General features: G+C 36.9%; 1 protein-coding gene across 1 annotated transcript in view; it reads right to left on the bottom strand.

The window, feature by feature from the left end:
- FBN2 (fibrillin 2) overlaps positions 1 to 18495 on the bottom strand; it is a 178786-nt gene that overhangs the window by 4508 nt on the left and 155783 nt on the right. Inside the window, exons 48-63 of the mRNA XM_055699766.1 lie at positions 18254 to 18373; positions 14870 to 14995; positions 14483 to 14635; positions 13848 to 13913; positions 13426 to 13551; positions 13200 to 13319; positions 11892 to 12014; positions 11340 to 11471; positions 9831 to 9956; positions 6914 to 7120; positions 6090 to 6215; positions 5373 to 5495; positions 5106 to 5222; positions 4331 to 4459; positions 2542 to 2661; positions 654 to 885 (exon numbers count right to left, since the gene is read on the bottom strand). Coding sequence (XP_055555741.1) covers positions 654 to 885; positions 2542 to 2661; positions 4331 to 4459; positions 5106 to 5222; positions 5373 to 5495; positions 6090 to 6215; positions 6914 to 7120; positions 9831 to 9956; positions 11340 to 11471; positions 11892 to 12014; positions 13200 to 13319; positions 13426 to 13551; positions 13848 to 13913; positions 14483 to 14635; positions 14870 to 14995; positions 18254 to 18373 — 2146 coding nt within the window. The remainder of the gene's footprint in view (positions 1 to 653; positions 886 to 2541; positions 2662 to 4330; positions 4460 to 5105; positions 5223 to 5372; positions 5496 to 6089; positions 6216 to 6913; positions 7121 to 9830; positions 9957 to 11339; positions 11472 to 11891; positions 12015 to 13199; positions 13320 to 13425; positions 13552 to 13847; positions 13914 to 14482; positions 14636 to 14869; positions 14996 to 18253; positions 18374 to 18495) is intronic.

The raw sequence follows: 18495 nt of genomic DNA, 5'->3' as shown, positions 1-18495 counted from the left end.
GTTTTAGTTACTTCTTGCAGTTTTATGAACTGTCCTGTTAAATGGAAAGCGAGCGTATGTAATCTATATCACAGTGTCTGCACCACCTGCCTTTCCCTTCCCTCAGCAGGAGGTCTGTGCATTAATTTTCTTTGCACTAATGTGGCATACTGAATGAAATACAGTCTTTGGCTGAAGGCCTGTAGGTTTTTCTGATTTTCATTTACAAGTTTTACAAACAAACAGAACAACACCAGCCTGCCCTGAACTCTGGAACTACAGCACTTAGCCATTGTCATGTACCAGAACAATGTTAATTTGTGTTTAATTTTCTGGGTTGATCAGTGTGGTGTAAAACCCTTAATTATCTCAGCACCCATCCTTCTGCAGTAACAGTCCTCACTGAGCTGGTTTGTGAAGGACTTCTTGTGCTGATACTGGGGGAGAAAGCAGAACCAATTGTTTAATGTTGCTTATATACTAAATTTAAAATTAGCGTCATGCTGGATGTACAGACATGCCTTTTTTTCTAGGATATTTTCTGCAAAGGGAGTAGAAAAGATGACTTAGTAGCCTGTCCTTAGTTTGCACCTCTGTTCTTCAGTCTGGCTAGTGTCCAGCCTTTTTACAGCCTTCTGAATGTCTATGATGAATGACCTTGTGGAGATACTCACCCTTGTCCAACTCTGTAATAGCCAGGTGGACAGCCACAAAGATAGCCACCTTCAGTGTTGGAACAACCATAATTGCAGGGGTTCTTGGCAGAAGAACACTCATTCACATCATGGCATGCACTGGAGAATTGGTCATAAGAAAATCCAGATGGACAGGCACACTTGTAACTTCCGAGTGTGTTGTAGCAAGAAGCAGAGCCACACATGTTAGGATTGGAGCATTCATTTTCATCTAGTAAGCAAAACAAAGTATATTGATACCTTCTTATCTGATAGACATCAGGTAAGCATGATGTAACTGACAAGTCAGAGTAGCTGCAAGTCCTAGGGCTCTGCTGCATCCTTGACCTCAGTAACCTATAGACTTGTTCTCTGAAGAAAAAGTATATTGGCAAAGGCCCACAGAGGACAAATGAGCTGGAACTCCAGTAATACTCCAACCATGATAGTATTCTTGGGTGCCTAGTGATGGGGCAGTTAGCACACACTCGTAGTGGAAACCTGCAGGCTCTGTGAGGGGGAAGGCAATCTAAATAGCCAACCAAAATGAAAGAGAAAAGGAAGTACTGTCTTCACTGTGTGGATGTTGAACTAATATACAGAGAAGACGACTCCTCCAGTCACTGTGACTGATTTGGTTCCAGGCTATACTGTAAAAAATGACTGAGGAAAGTAGCTTGTTGTATGGAAGATCATGCTTTTGATAGTTGGCATGTGTTGTGTATTTTATTTCTCTTACCAAGGTACCATTTCCCTGTAGGTGTTTTCCTCCCCAATACCATTAGCACATGCTTCACCATTCTTGTCTGCAGTTACCAGCAGACACAAACACATTCTTTTGAGGACTATCTGTAATATTCAGAGACTGTTGCTGGTTTGGAGTTTTGTGGGAGTTGTTCATTGTGTATTCCCATGCTGGTCCTTTGCTTTCTTTGCTGTAGAGCAGTATTAAGGAAGGAGTGATGATGGTGGTTGGGACTTCAGAAAAATTGCCTGGTGTGCTACTTAATGTGAAATGGGTATAATAAACTAATTTATATCTCCAGTATCAGGACAGTAAAATCAGCCTATAAGAAATGTATGGCAGTCCTCACAGCCATCCTCTGATTACGACACCATTGACAGAGAACCGTGAAAGCAAACTTGAAAAGGTAAATAAGTTCTTGCAGTGCTTTGTGAACAGTACAGGATGGGGTTATTCAGGTGTGTATTGGTTTTTATTAAAAAAAATAATAATGAATTCTCCCATTTCATTTGCTATGGGAGTTAGCTTAGTTCATGAAACACAGAAAATAAATGATGGATTGATTGAACTAAACCTACAATAAAACTCCTGAGCTGATTAATTTGTCCCTGTCCCCTTCTCAAAGAAGTAAAGTTGGCCTCAAGACTGTATTTTGGAAGTAAGAAACCCTTAATGGTTTTGCTGGTATTTTTTCTCCCCATTCACCATAGATGCTATTCTGTAGTATTCTCAAATTGCTAATAAAGGTGAGTGATTCCTACTGATGAAAGGTAGGAATTTTTCTCCCCCCACCACCCCCCAGCAAAGGTATCTACACTGATGCTTTCAGGAATTCAATGATCATCTTTCCACCTTTCTAAGACTGGCATTTTTCCAAGGAGAAGGGAGTCAAAATTTAGGCCTTACTGTAAAAACTCCTTCTCACACAGAGTTTCAACAGGATGTGTGTGTTTTCTTCTTACCTCATGTCACTTTTTTGTGTTGGGAGTAATTAAGTGTATGGAAGGAGAGGGAGAGAGGAAAAAAACATTTGTGTCTGCATACCCTTTGTCCTGCTCATTCTTGTTCTCACCTGGTTGTTGTCACTATAAACACTATGACACCTTTGCTATTTAATGTATTGGGTGCAGTTTGTTTCCTTACCGACACATTGATTCCACTGGTAATGCTGAATATACCCTTGTGGGCATCCACATCTATATCCTCCCAGGATGTTCTGACAGCCATGCTGGCACCTATGGTTTCCATCACATTCGTCCACATCTTTACAATTGGGAGAGAAGTAGAACATGAAAGAACACGTGATTACACATGTTGCCAAATGTGTTACTCACTTCGATCACAAACATTGAAACACCAGTGTTTATGACAGAGTACTGCTGTAGAATGGAAGCACCACCCAGGTTGGTCTTTTGGAAAGCCTGAAAGTCAATAAATGTAGTGTTCTTTCTATCTATCAATAATCCGATCAGAGCTTTTCAGCCTTTGCATTATTCAGATTTGGAGAAGAAACATTGTTTCTGGTAATCCCACACGATGTTGCTTTGATGTAACATTTAGAATCTGAATGTTTTTTTTATTTCAGTTTTCAAACCAACTATGTAGGACTACACTTTCAGTTTCCTGGAACATACTGAAGTGTTTGAATATAAGCAGTACATATCAAATTTGGATGTAAGCTTTTACCTTTGCAAAAAGAATCTGAAAAGTCTCTGAGGTATGTGTAAATGAAGGAGAAAGCCACAAATCAAACCCAAAATGTAAAAACTCAGTCATCTGAAATAGTGTCTGCTGTTAGAAATAAGTAGATTGTTAAGTAGCCTATTCTGTCAGGTACAGTATGCAGTTCTAGTAGAAAATAAAAAATCATGCATGATATCACAGATTCTAAGTTACACTCCAGTTGTCCACAATTTGAAACAATGGAACTGTGATGTTCCAAAGCCTGAGGTGCAGAAAACCATCATGCAAGGAACTGAAAGGGAACTGTCATTTTATCACTAATGGCATATAGAGCAGTTCTGATATGCAAGTTGTGTACATATCTTGTAAATGCTTTGATATGCATAATTTAGCGTTTTGTTTCGTAGGAGCTCGGTAAAGTACACAATAACGATATATCTAATTTATGAGGAAAAAAGTAATCTGACAGAAGATAATGCTTTCTAAAACTTTTGGCTGCATATGTTCTGAACTGTTACTCTAGAAATAGGCTCCAAATAGCAACTCCTGTTTTAAACGCTGTATCAAGGTAGCTGACATTTTGAGATGTCATAAATTTGTGCATGTATACCTCTGCATTTCTAATTCTCAGCAGCCAGATGGCCTAGTACTACCTTCTAATTTCTTCATTGCTCAATCATCTGTTTGCACGCTGAAGAATCTGGAGCTTTCAAATAGAGATTTCATGACTGGGGGTCCCTTTTGGGCCAACAGAGAGAGATGAATCTTAACAACATAATTTGTATTTTAACTGTAGTGAATTACCCTTCTGAATGTGTATCTCTACAGTAGAATTCTTAAAGTAAGGAATTCGGAATCCAATCTTAGATCCCTCAGGTGGGGGATTACAACTAGTTAAAACAAAAAATTGTAAAGAGATTCTGTTTAGACTGCATGAAAATGAAAAAGAAGAAACAACTAGACTTTTAGAAGCATAAATCCATGTGAAGTTGAAATGGCAGCCTGGAAATCGTTGTTCAGTAGTTCAGCTAAAAAGTAACTTCTTAACCTAATTTGTGTAAAAATTACTCAGGCAGTATGTTCTTAACATACAATTATGCTTAAAGTTACTCATATACATTCCTATTTCTATTTGGTATTTACTTTTTCTACAGCTGGTGCTCTGTTTTATCCCTCTTTGACAACACAAGATTCACTAGATGCAGAAGTAAGGATTTGCACCACAATGAAATTGACATTCACTAGTTACCTTCACAGTTTAATCCAGTAGAATCCAGAGAAAATCCCCTTTGACATTCACAGGTAAAACTTCCAGGGGTGTTTTGGCAAACTCCTTTTGATCCACAGAGTGATGGCTGAGAACCACATTCATTATTATCTTAAAAATGCAGAAGAAGAGAAGCTTGGTGTACCTTGTGGCATGATTTTAGACACATTCAGATAACATTTCTTAAAGGGTTAAAATCCACAGAGGTGCAACAGTTTACTTTGAAAATGTAGCTTTTCACATGTAAATGTCAGGTGACCTGATGATTCATGCAAAGCTATAAGTAATTATTAAACTGGAAATGCAAGCTGTAATTTAGTTGTAAGTGCAAAGGACCAGATATATAATTGCTGACAGTGAAAAATACCACACTTCTGCATTAGCTGCATAAAATAGTTTCAGTTAGCAACATTCATACATATGCTCTAAGATCTAAAGACATCTGTATCTGTTAAAAAAAATACAGTCTGTTTTTGTTTAACTACATTTACAATCAGATTTTGATACTTTACCTCTTTGTCTCCATGTGGTTATACTTAGAATGTAATAACATGTATTAAAGATGTGCGGCTGTTTACTCAGCAAGAAAATACAAAAGGCAGAGAGACTGATTTTTCTTTAGCTATAATTAATGCTTTTCAAAGTCTTTTTTCTGGACTCCTGACATTATTGCTGTGTATTGTTACTGTTTATAAAGAGAGAAAGAAATAAGTAAGAATTGAGAATGTTCTTATAGAAAAAATGATGTTTTTCCTACCAATACAAGCTGTGTGGTGTTGTGTAAAACCAGGTGGACATTTGCATGTGAAGCCTCCAAGGGTGTTGACACAGAGGAACTGGCAATTGTGTTGTTTGGTTTGACATTCGTCAAGATCTGAAAGTAAGAGATGCTTTTGTCTTAAGAAAAGTCAGCAAAAAAAAAGTACATTTAGTCTAACTTGATAAAAATATCACACTTCAAAACTACTTTCTTTTATGTCAAGGTGCAACGAAATTAAAAATTACTGTGTATAACTTTCTTTACCTTTACATGTCTTTCCATCTTCTTGAAGGATGTAGCCTCGAGGACATGAGCACTGATAGCTCCCTTCTGAGTTCTTGCAGATAAAATTGCATGGTTTAGGAGACTGGGAGCACTCATCAAGATCTACAGAGAGAAAATGTTAAGTATTTGTTTTATTGATTTCTTTGTCTTTGAAGGGTGTTTTCTAAACAGCACTACATTTAACAGAAACATGTTTGTAGAAAAAGCTCCCAATTTACATTTCTTCAGAGTTCCTTTTTTTTCTCTGTGGATTTGTTGCTATGAAGTTTCTATGGGGTTGTCACTACAGTGACAAACTGAGTATCTTGAAAGAGTAACATACTAGAGTGACAGCAGCATTAGTATTTTCATCTAAGGACCAAGTATTTACTTTTGGGCATACTATGGTGTACTTATAAATGTTAACAAACGGGGAAGTGGGAAAATATAGACCACAAAGTAATAAGCTGGTTTCTCAGTCAAAATGGTTACACAACTGAAACATATTTCGGTTCTTATTCTGCTGCAGGAATATTGCCAGTACAGCTTATTTCCCAGTTTTCCAAAATGAAATACCAAAATGGAAGTGCATATTAGGAAAAGAAAGATAGAAAAGATGGAAAAGAGATAAAGAGAAAAAACTGCTTCGATACAAAGGTTTACAGAGGTTGATATGTCAATAAAAAAATAACTGATTATTAAGATACTGAATCTTACCAATACAAGATGTGCCACTTATGTCAGTGGTATAGCCAACTTTGCAAAAACATCGGAAGGAGCCCATAGTGTTTATACACTGTCCATTTCTACATAGGTTTGGCATGACCTTACACTCATCAATATCTGTACAGAAGATATTAAATATGTCACTTTTTAGTGTTAAATTTGACTTTTTTCTTCTCTTCTATTTTTTCACAGTTCCTCATCATCACACTTATCATAGGAACTTTACCCTTTCTCTTTAAAAATGGATCTGAATTCAAAGTCAAACTTCTTTCAGATTTCCATTATTGGTTTTTTGTATCAAGACCTTCCTGCTATTTCATTAGGTACTCATGTTACAGTTTTGTGAGGTCAAAATAAATAAAAAAAACCCATAGAAGTTTCTTACATGATGTCATATAAGATGATGTCAAAATTTTTTCACCACAGTGTAAAAATGTATGTTCGCTTCTGCTTCTGTGTGGAAATAGTAACTGCAAAGCATTCACTGGGACTGTTGTTAGAACAACTGCTGTTGCCTTTGCCATGTATGCAACTTCTCAGCATACAAAAGCTTTGGGATCATTTCTAGCTTTTAGTTACTGGTTAGTACCTCCTGTTTTAGATCCCAGCCCTGAAAATTCTGCAGAGCTCTGTGTATTCTGGTTGCAGCTACTGTTTAAAGGTGTTTTTAATTTCTGGTCTCTCAAGAGCATTTGAAAAAGCAAACTTTTTTCACAGGCATTCTTCAAAGAAACTTCAAAGAAAATTCTTCATTTTCTTAGACATGTGAGCATATTCTTTTCCCCTTTTGTTCCTTTTTTTACCCCTGCAAATACCTCTTCCATCTGTAGTATAGCCTGGTCCGTGTGGACAGAGCTTCTTGTATTGAGTGGTTCCGGGAAGCGGGCAGAGCTCACACTGGTTACCCCAGCCTCGGCTTCCATCACAGCAGCACTCAGATTTAGTGACAAGATTCCGGCTGCTTGAAGCCATCTGACACATTGTCTGTAAAACTTCAGCAAAGCAAAACCCTTGGCGATTATCTGTAAGGAAGAAGTGGAAAGATCAAGACAGAGTAGGAGAGAAAGATCTGATCTGTTAAGCGTCTGATGTATTATTCTGGCGTTCTGTCAACACATGCAAGCACTAGATTATTAGCAGCTAGTCTGTGAAGTCTATTTTGACTTAGACTTTCAGATTTGTTGTGCCTTCTGATAATTTGCTGCTGTTCCAAGTGTATTCCAGACACCCCTAAAGTTCAGTACCTGCACGGGTTGGGTAAGAGTTTTACTTCTAAGAAAGCTGTCCCCTGGGGTGTACCCGCTGAGCTTGCTTAATAGTGAAACAGGGCCAAACTGAGCTTCCACTTAGGCTGCCTATGTTTGGCTTGCACTTGACAAGTTGGAGTGGTGTTAGAAGTTTGTTTTACTGGCCAAAATATCATGTTTGATCATCTGTAATTACACTGATGTGTTTTAAATGACAAAGCCCTTAGCACTTAAAAGTGTCTATGAAACTCAGTACTTTTTCAGTGGTACTCCTATTTTTTGTTGGGCAATAAACCCAGTATAATTTATATGGCCTTAGGGTTGGTCTGCCCCTTTCTAATTCTATTTCTTTAATTTGTAAGGTTAATACCTGTCAATCATAAAAGAGGAACAAAACCTCAGAGTCATTAAGCTCCTACAAGTTTTCTTCAAACTGGCAGCTGAGGAGAGCAGAGATGGCAGCTTCCAGTACTAATGGAAACTAAATTCTGCAGAGATATATTCTAAATAGTCTATGTCACCTGTCTTGTTAATTAAAATGGAGACATTGCCAACTATGGTCTAGAAAGACACGTTTTCAAATGATCAATTTTTTTTTTTCTCTTAAAGCAAAAAGTTAAAATCCTTCAGATCCCTCAGCACGTGTATATGTATCAACACCCATCTGACCTTCTCTTTCACAACTATGAATAGAACCTGTACATTTCTTACACGAATCAGGTAAAATGCAGACTTTGGCTTTAGGCAGAATGTACTCTGCGTGCTTGGTAACATAACTGTTTACATCAAATAAATCTGTCCTTACTGACAGGCTGTAGAGTTGGGTGGAGAGGAACCTCATGAAGTTCCACAAAGGCAAGTGTAGGGTCCTGCACCTGGGGACCAACAACCCCACGCACCAGCACAGGCTGGGGGTGACCTGCTGGAAGGCAGCTCTGCAGAGGACTTGGGAGTGCTGGTGGACAGCAAGTTGCCCAGGAGCCAGCAGTGTGCCTTGGTGGCCAAGAAGGCCAGTGAGATCCTGGGGTGCATTAGGTTGTCCTCCCCCTCTGCTCTACCCTGGTGAGGCCACATCAGGAGTGCTGTGCCCAGTGCTGGGCTCCCCAGGTCAAGAGAGACAGGGAGCTACTGGAGAGGGTCCAGCAGAGGGCTGTGAAGATGATGAGGGGATGGAGCATCTCCCTTGTGAGGAAAGGCTGAGAGAGCTGGGCCTGTGTAGCCTGGAGAAGGGAAGACTGAGGGGGGATCTTACCAATGTCTGTCTACAAATATCTTCAGGGCAGGTGTCAGGAGGACGAGGCCAGGCTCTTTTCAGTGGTGCCCAGTGATAGCACAAGGGGCAATGGGCACTAACTGAAATACAGGAAGTTTCATCTGAATATGAAGAAAAACTTTTTTACTTTGAGGGTGACAGAGCCCTGGAACAGGCTGCCCAGAGAGATTGTAGAGTCTCCTTCTCTGGACATATTCAAAACCTGCCTGGACAAGATCCTGCATGACCTGCTCTAGGTGAACCTGCTTTAGCTGGGGGTTGGGCTAGATCATCTCTAGAGAGAGATCATCTTCTTCCAAACTTGACCATTCTGTGCTTCTGTGATTTTGTGAAAGTCAGTTGTGTGAGGCAGCATGTTTGCTGCAGTAATTTGCAAGACTCAGCAGATTTCTGTTCTCCTAGAAAGTTATATATAATATACAAAATAAATACATATATACAATATACAAAGTACATAATATACAGGTATTTTTGATGCAAGAATACTAATAAATACTCATAGAGTTTTATTATTGTAAAACACTTTATATAGATATATACTTAAACATTGACCATGAAAAGGTAAATTTTGCAGTTTTCTTTGATTTCTAAAAAGGGAACAATTAATACTGTAGTGCAAATGACAAGACTGAACATACTGAAAAGGAAATATGAGGTTGATGAATATATCCCCCTTCATCAGCATTTGAAATGAAGGCCTGCCTCAAAACTTTTTAATACATCTTGCAGTTTTTTGTATTTTGCATTCATAATCTCTGTCTGAATTAAAGGTACAGAAAATTCAGATGCCCAGCTGCAGTATTGTGGTGCTTAAGATTGCACTCTGAATGTGCAAACAATTTTGCTCTGCATCCTAGTTTTTGATCTAAGGTAACTAATTACTGATTCTTCTTTACAAATACCTGTATTTTGCCTGGATAGTGTTGCTCAGCACCATATATCCTTCAATGTCCTTTGGAAATAAGACACTTCTATGTGAGGCCCCTGACTGCTACTCAGCTGACATTCTCAAGATGCTCCCCATTCCTGTAATTATTTAATATCATATGATTGTTTAATTAATAAAATCATTATTAGATTTCTGTAAACATGAGAGTTATATGGCCTTACTGTTGGCCTGTCCACGTAAGACAGGTACTCAGAAGCCTAATTTACACTCTGCATCTTTTATACTTCAATGCAAGATTAAATGTATATGAAAGAGGCATTTACCAAGACACTCAATGCCTGATGGACTTGACAGAAATCCTTCATTACATTCACATCGGTAGCTCCCAATAATGTTCATGCAACGACCATTTTCGCAGATACCTGGCTTGGTGCGGCATTCATTTTCATCTTTACAAAAATATAATAAAAAAATCAAATAAATTATTACAAGAAAATATATCAGAATCATAGAATGCAGTAATTATTCTGCAGTAATATTTGCTAAATATGTGCAAGAGGAGGAAAATCAGCAAATAATTAAGCCTGGAAAGGGTGTTCCCAAAAAAACCTATCCTATTCCATTCCTTATGCACTACATCCTAGGATGAAAGCTTTAATTCTTGCATGTTCTGTGGAACTTATAACTAGAAGCAGAAAACACTTGCAGCAGAAGCTCTAGTTGTAACTTTTTCCTGGCAAGTAAGATTTAAATAAAATTGGAATACATGCACAATTTGAGTAACAAATTTTCACTTTGTAATCACTAAATAAGAGTCTCTAAATACCTCTAGTTTGACCTCTCCTTAATCAGTCATATTTCAGTCTGCATATAATTTCCCTCAAACAGCTTATAGTCTGTGAATTTTCTTTCCTAGTAATGGCACAGATACTGTAAGCCATTATTCATCTTTATAGATGCCTAAAGTAAAACCTCAGAAAAACCTCAGGTGATTTAGAGGCAGCACAACATGGCAAAAATGGCAGAATTCTTGTTAATACAGATAATTTTCCCTGAAAAAAATCATAGAGTTCTGTAAAGGACAGTACTCATTCTCTTCCTGAAGGAATATTGTTTTAAAATATTTTCATTTAAAGCATTCACTGACATTAATGTTTAGATTTTGGGTTTTTTTTTAATCTCTGAGCCAATGACAGCCTCAGCTACTTCTGTTCACAAAGAACTCTGGAATTTCTTGGGGTTTTTAAGTACCACAAGAAAGTACAATCTGCCAAAATGTAGCTACCATTTCCCCCTCAACTAATTGAGAAAATGATGGAAGAAAACTGTTTGCTTACAGGATGGAGAATTATTTTGAACTATGGCAGTTTCCACATCTTTTGCTTTCCATGGCTTTTATATGCTGTTTCAGAATCTTACAGTTTTAACTCTTTAAGAAACTGCCACATTATTCATAAACAGTGTTAATGCTAAAGGAAATATAACTTTTTATTTATGATAATTTTGCTTCCTACTCATCAAATGAGGTCTCTTTTGTCTGGCAACTTAATTTTTTAAATCTAACACGTTTGAAAAACTTTCTGATTTTGTTGTACAACAAAAGAAACAAAACCAGAGGTTTTCTTCTGAAATACTTATTAGTCATTTAGAACTACTGTCAGATAAGGTCAAACCTTGAAACAAAAAAAGAAAGTTTAAGATGTTGCACATCATTAGCTGTCCTGAGTGTGCTTTATGAATTGCTATTTTCTGTTTTTCTATATTCATATACAGAGGATTTTTCATTTGCTTGCTTCTTTGTATTCAGTAGATGTCCTCTTTCTAAGCTTTACCTGTGCAGCCTTCTCCATCAGGTCTATGGGTCATTCCAGGAGGACAAATGCACATGAAGGTACCAATCAAATTTTTGCACATCATGCCTCTTGATTCACAGTCATGGAGTCCTTCAGCACACTCATCTAGATCTGGAAAAAAAAGTGTATGTATTATTTCCAGTAGTTTCAGTTACTGAAAACAATTAGCACTTTCTCAAGAAAAAGGACATACGGACTTCCCTAACTAACAAGCACTGAAGAAAAATCGAAGAACTATGTTTAATTGCAGTCATTTTAATCTTTATGAACTGTATCATCTTGTCATGCTAACAATGAACTTCACCATTGTGACCTTCTTGGCTTTACGATCCCCATCAAGGGGTATACTTGATAGTAAAACCACTAGATACTGGTTCTACATGAGTTCTGAAAGAGTAAATTATCATCTGCTGGGCTGTTTGCTACATTCCACTGAGAGTATAAATGCAAGGTGCACAGAAATATTTGGATTATGCTTTAGCCAGTATAGGTTGATGGAAGTTGGGGAGAAGTTTATACATAAGTCATTACCTTTGCACATCTTTTGGTCTTCCCTTAGTTCATAGCCAACTGGACATGTACATTCATAGAAACCATAAGTATTGATACAACGAAAAGCACACAGCAAGGGATTCTGGGCACACTCGTTTATATCTGAATAGAAAGGAAAAAAATAATTATTCTCCACAAAGTTTTTAAAAAAATCACCAAGAAGGTTTTCTAACACCTACGCTTCTCTTATCAGCTAAAAAGTATCAGAAATTAATAATGCAAACCAAAAACTTGTGGATGTTTGGTTTTGAGTAGCCAGAGAAAACTGAACAAAGCTTTGCTTAAAAATAATAGCATAATAAATATGGAACTACTTGAGCTTAAAATGACAAGTTGGGACATGCCTATTTCAGATTTTTATTATATGATAATTTTTTAATGTATTTTTGTGTGATGGGAGTAGTCAGCTTTTTTCCCAACTCAAAAAAATTAAAAAAAATCTTGCTTCCAAAAGCAAATAATTGTGATTCAAAAAGTACAAAATTTGTAAGAAGGATACTGATCATCCACTGAAAGCAGAATGGTTGTACACTGCTCCCACACTATGAAAAATCAGAGGTACTTAATGAAAGTAATAGGGTATTAGTTTAAAACAGATGAATGAAAATACTTCTCCAAGTACTGACAGTAGTGACATTCTGGATCTTGCTGCCACAGGAGGCTGTGCAGACAGATGGTATCAGCAGATTCAAGACTGTACTGGACAGACTCTTAGACAACAGGTCTGTAAGTCGATACTAAACCCACTCTGCAGGGAGGCAACCCCCAGTTCACATCGTATTTTCCCTATATCCTTAGCTATTGTATTAGAGGAGTGAACTGCAGAAAGTTCACCCTAAAATAGTATTTCAACTGTAAAGGATGAAATAACAGACTAGATGGACCAGTGGTCTGACTTCAGGGTAATATTTTTTTTTTTTTTTTCAGGTAAAAAAATAAAAACTGCTCTGCCTCAGTTATGACAAGTGGTATGCAATTCAGGCATTTTTGCCATGGTTAGTTATACCATTTATGAGGATATTCTAGTCTCAACAGTTACTCCCTTCATCTTTTCCAAAAAGGACCTGAAAAATGTAACTTACCACAACATGCAGTTTGGGAAATACTGTGATAAACTAAAAATACTGCTTAAGTCAATTCAGGACTTCTTTTTCAATGACATATTTCAAGCAGAGAAACTTGTTTTCCTCCTAGCTATTACAGCATCACAGGTCTGGTTAATAAAATAATTTGAATACTGAGGACTGAACAAAAACTGAAGGAAAAAAAATAAAGAGGACAGGTTACCTTCACAATTCATCATTGGGCCTGGCTCAAATCCTTCATGGCAGTTGCACTCAAAACTGCCAATCGCATTAGTGCACGTACCGTTTCCACACGGGTTGCCAATTGAACATTCATCAGTATCTGTATATAATGAATAAATGCAAACTGAAGAGAAGTGGGACACATCTCAAATTGTGTTTTAAATTCCAGTGTTAATATTCTTAGAGTTTATGAAATATATACATACCAATGCAGTGTACTCCAGTATAATCTAAGTTGTATCCCATGGGGCACTCACAGCGGAATGATCCATCAGTATTGATGCAGTGACCATTTGCGCAAATCCCTGGGCTTTCAAGGCATTCATTAACATCTAAAAAGCAGAAAGATATTGGCAACCACTTAGCTGATTCATTTCTGTATCAGGTTTTAAAAAAGCATTAAAAAAGCATTTAAAAAAACACCTAAGCACCTTATTCTGTTTGTCTCTAGCCACGCAATTTTAAAGATAATCTTTTAACTCGCATTTCATAATGGTCCACATTTATTAGAGGTCAGCCTCTTGTCACCTGGGGCTGTGGGGAATTAGTCATCACATACTATAATATCCAAGTCTAGTTTTAAGTACAAATACTTTCTGTTTAAATTCTCAGGCAAAAGTATACATACCTTCACGTGTATCATCAATTCCAGGAATGGTTCCATGACCATATGGACAGAGATCCTGAAAAGCAGCTGTAGAGGTATGTTTATTTAAAAAAGAGAGTGAGAGACAGAGAACCATGACAGACAGTTAAAGCCATCCCAAAATCTTCTATATCACACTTTTCATAACTGTCAACTGTTTAAATCACAGTCTTTATGCTGTCTGGCCAGATACAAAAGTAAAACTGTCTCTAGGTCAGGGAAGCAGCTCTAGAACTCATTGAGCTTCAATGTGGTGGTTCTTGGTGCCTTCCCCTTTCTGTACTTGGAGAAAACCAAGAACTGAAAACTGTTGATTACTTCAGGGATTCTTGGCATTATCCCATTTTGCTCTTTTTTTTTGCCTAAAGCAGACTAGATCTACAGATGGAGGCTACTAGTTCATCTCTCTACACAGCACAACTGACAACTCAGTATTTTTCTTTTGCTGTGGTTTCATCTATTTAATTATATTAATTTTGTTGAACTGAAAAAGGTTCTAGAAAAGCCTGTTAAGAAAGAATGCCAAAAAGATCTCTAATGATCAAAAAGTTACAACACAATTGTGCTTTTCCTTTTCTCCCACCTAAAAAGGCTTTATTTTAAATCTTGATGTGTACCTTCTTCTTCCTTTGGACAGAGCTCACAAGGATCACCCCATCCTTCTCCTGGCATTTTGCTGCAGCAACACTTTGCCTTTGTGGTGTTGAAAGCCTTTGGCACTGAGCATTTCCCATTCTCAAAGTTAGTGAAACAGAAGCTCTGGCGAGTATCTAAAAAAGAAAATACAGTTACTTGTAGCTAACTTCCTTCCTGGTTAGATCTTAACTGTCTAGCCCTGAAAGGAGTAATATAAGGTCTTTGTTTTTCATACTATTTTGAAAGCACTTTCCAGCACTCATAAGGACACAGTTTGGAAGGACCTGCAGAGGTTCCTTTTTACTCATTCTAGAGAGTATCTGTTATGTGTCAGAATAAATTATTACATTCCTTAATCATTAACTTACCAAAACATCTCCGTCCATTATCAGACAGCACAAAACCTGTAGGACAGATGCACTGAAAACCTCCTGGAGTGTTTGTACAAGAGCCAAAGAGACAGGTATTGGGATCCTCATTACACTCATTAATATCTGTAAATTAACGGAGAAAAGGTTCACCATAATGCCACTGGCTATGAATTCCTTGGTAAAGAAAGATTGTTAATTTATTTATTTATTTAACTTCAGCAGGAAGTGCTCCTCCAATAAGGCATGCAAGAGACAAAGAAGCCTGAAGGTTCCACCAACTCTTTCAAATTGGAGTGTTTCACTGGTATGCACTTTCCTTTCCAAATCCCATTCTCTGTTCTTTGTCATATTTATAATATAAACATCAAATAAAAACTTTCAGGCTGAAACAGAGGAAAACATATATTTCTGAAAAGGAAAATATTTTTCTCTAAACATAAAACATCCAGAAATGAATTGTTAAAAATTTGTATATTGGGGATTCCATGTCATTAAAGGTGGGCTTTTTTCATGCTGATTGACTTTGTTCCTGAACTGAAACTATAGCTAGTTATTAGCAGCGAGAGACCTATGATTATATTTATATATTCAGATTTGTATTTACTAGTCTTCCACAGGCATTCTTGATATGTTATTTAATTTTTTTTCCTGCTCAGTTCCATAATTTAAGATATATTGTTATGACTATAAAACTGTGAGATTTATTTTGTTAAAATTGAGTTCTTTTTATAAGTATCAAAAACGTTAAGATGAGAGTACTTAACATAAACATTAAGTGCCTATAAAATTCTGCAGCTAAAACAGTACCAGGCTGCATATCCTGCATCTACATAGACAACAGACAGAGTAAGAAAAGTAATACATTAATAGACCTTTAATTTTTCATATCTATTATTTAAAACTGTATTTTAATTTTATTCTGCAAATACTGACAGAAGATATAAGCTTCCTTGCTAAAGTAACTTGCAGAGTTAATTGTAATTTAATAAATTCTGAAAGTGTATTCTAATAAACCTCAAAAATTATACCTGCAGTACAACCCCTCCCGAGTCTTTTACTAAGGGTTTTTAAAAGAACCATCAAAGAGATCTATGGCTGTATAAGCACTTTACATTAATATCCATATTGATCTTAACATGTATGCAGGAACAGGTATTCTTCACAGATGCTGCGTCACCAAATTTCTCTGATACTGGTTGGACTCCCTACTATACTGAATCTTAGAAAACTAACCTGTATTAAGCCAGTAAGGAAAAATGGAAATATATCACAAGGAAAATATAAGCAGAGTGATGGAGGAATAGATTCTTTGATGTTACTTCTGAAAAATATTACCTTGAGTCCCATTTTCAGAAGTTACTATTAGGTATAGCACATGAACAAACCACTACCACAATCTGGCATTATGACTAAACTCTGCTGTAGCTTCCCATGGGCAGGCTATTACTATGTGAAGCATTTTATGTCAGTTTGCTTCAGTGAAAAAAGTAATTAATTTCCCAGTTAGTGTGGCAGTTGCTAATATACAAAGCTCAGCAGTTCAGCTGCATTAATGGGATGGAAAAAATGCTCTTTAGAAGTACTGATTATTACTGTAATGAATGGCTTGGAACTACTGTAAGAAACTATTTTTGTGGCCATAATGAACAGGTGACTAGCCAGACTGTGGAAGTAAATGAATCCTTTCCCCTTCATTCCCTTAAAATTGAAGGAAATACATTAAATAGCTCGATGAAAACTAAGACTTTTTCTGTGGCTCTCATTTTCCTGCCTATAATCACTCTGAGCTCAAAAAGTAATCTAGCCATTGCCCACCTTCATGCTACAGACAGAAGTAATGAATTCTTATAAAGTTTGCATTTTAGATCAATAGAAAGTAATGGGAAATGTATGTTGCAAGAACTGTCATAATATTAATCAAAGTATTAGTATAATCACATGTGATTATCTAGGCATTTTCTAGGTACTTTAGCTGAAAACTTTCTGGACTCATGGCAGAATGAAAAAAAGAATGCAATTAAGTGCCTTTTACTCAGTTCAGGTAAAAATCTGTTCAGGCAGTCACTGATGCTGTCAAAAACATCCAAAAAGATTCTGTGAGGATACTAAAGTGTCCATAACCTGTGATATTGCTGGAAAACCAAAAGCTTTCATTTTAAATTCATGATTTTACAACTGCAGATGATTTGAATTCATCTCAAACATAACGGCTAATATGGGAACAGCAGCTGCCAAAAGAAACCATGAAATTGGCAGGCAAACTGAATATGGTGGCATGATACAGAAGGATGAGAGAACTCTAGGGCATAGAAAATAAATCCTGTTGTTCAAGACAAATATTCAAAATAGTTCCTGTGATCCAGTTCCTGCACCCATAAAGATTTAGGTGGCTCTAGGCCAAATCTTTATGTCCTCACCAGCGTTTTCTTCAGTCCACACAAGCACAACTGCTCATTTATTATTGGGAGTTATTTGGATGTATGCATGTCTGGGGTGTCGCACCAGCTAACTTCAATCATTTATGCTGAAAACCAGGTTTCTTAATATATTCACAGTGGACAGAGAGGTGTTTACTCTGTCTCTTACCATGCAGAAACCTAAGGCTTCTAGGTTATCTGCCTAAAACTAGTTGTGTGCAGCTTCCTTGCCAGGTGCCCCATGTAGTTAATTTAAATGCCCAATAAATTCACAATAGTCCTGTGCTTTGCTCTGCTGGAAAAGGGAGTTGTAACTTGGATTTATTTCTCATTCTCTGCCACACCAAATCTTCAGTCATTGTGTGACATTCAGCTCCTGAATGATATTCAAGCCTTTAAATGAGGCTTGAATGAACAAACAAGAACATGCAGACTGATGAAAGGCCTGGTGTAGCCTCTTCCTGTGAATGTCAGCATAGAAGAGCCATTATACAAAATACAAAATCAGAAACCAGTTCTTACAAGAAACCAGTTTAAGCAATTGTTCCCATAAGCTCCATAATTTTATCAAGATTTTAAAATGTCATAGCCCTCTGAAACCAGAGGCTTAGTTCATGCATTAATTGCCAGTAATTACCTTCCCGTAAACACTATATAAATCCAGTACACAGATTTTTTAAAATAAATGATAATTTTTTTAAAAAAGGGAATGAAAGATAAAATACCATTTTTTTAACAAGTATTTTTGTTTGCATTAATGATGATGTTAATGTACAAAATATCTTGCCTTCCATTTTTAAAACATCCTCCTGAAGACTTTTCCTACCTATTCCCTGTCACCATGATTTTAAGTTGGGCAACATTCACAAACATGAGGGTGTACAACGACTTTCCACCAAATCAGAACCAGACACTTTTTCTAATTTTTAAATTCTTCAGAAGCAACAATTACAACTTGCCTTACCAATACAACTTTCACTTTTTACTTCATATCCTGGTGGACAGATGCATCTGAATGATCCTTCCAAATTTTGACAGGTACCAGGATAGCATGAACCGGGTAGTGCCACACACTCATTAGTATCTTTGGAGAGTAGATGGAAGCAAGAAAGGTTTAGAAACATGTAATTCTTATAGTAACAAAACAGGCTTATTCATGAAAAAGACTGTAGGATACTTTTAAAATTTTCTTTTATAAGGCATTTA

This window comes from Falco cherrug, chromosome Z, assembly GCF_023634085.1.
Source record: "Falco cherrug isolate bFalChe1 chromosome Z, bFalChe1.pri, whole genome shotgun sequence".
NCBI classification, from domain to species: Eukaryota; Metazoa; Chordata; class Aves; order Falconiformes; family Falconidae; genus Falco; species Falco cherrug.
Note: the sequence above shows the minus strand (reverse complement) of the source record. Positions and strands in the feature narration are given on the sequence as shown.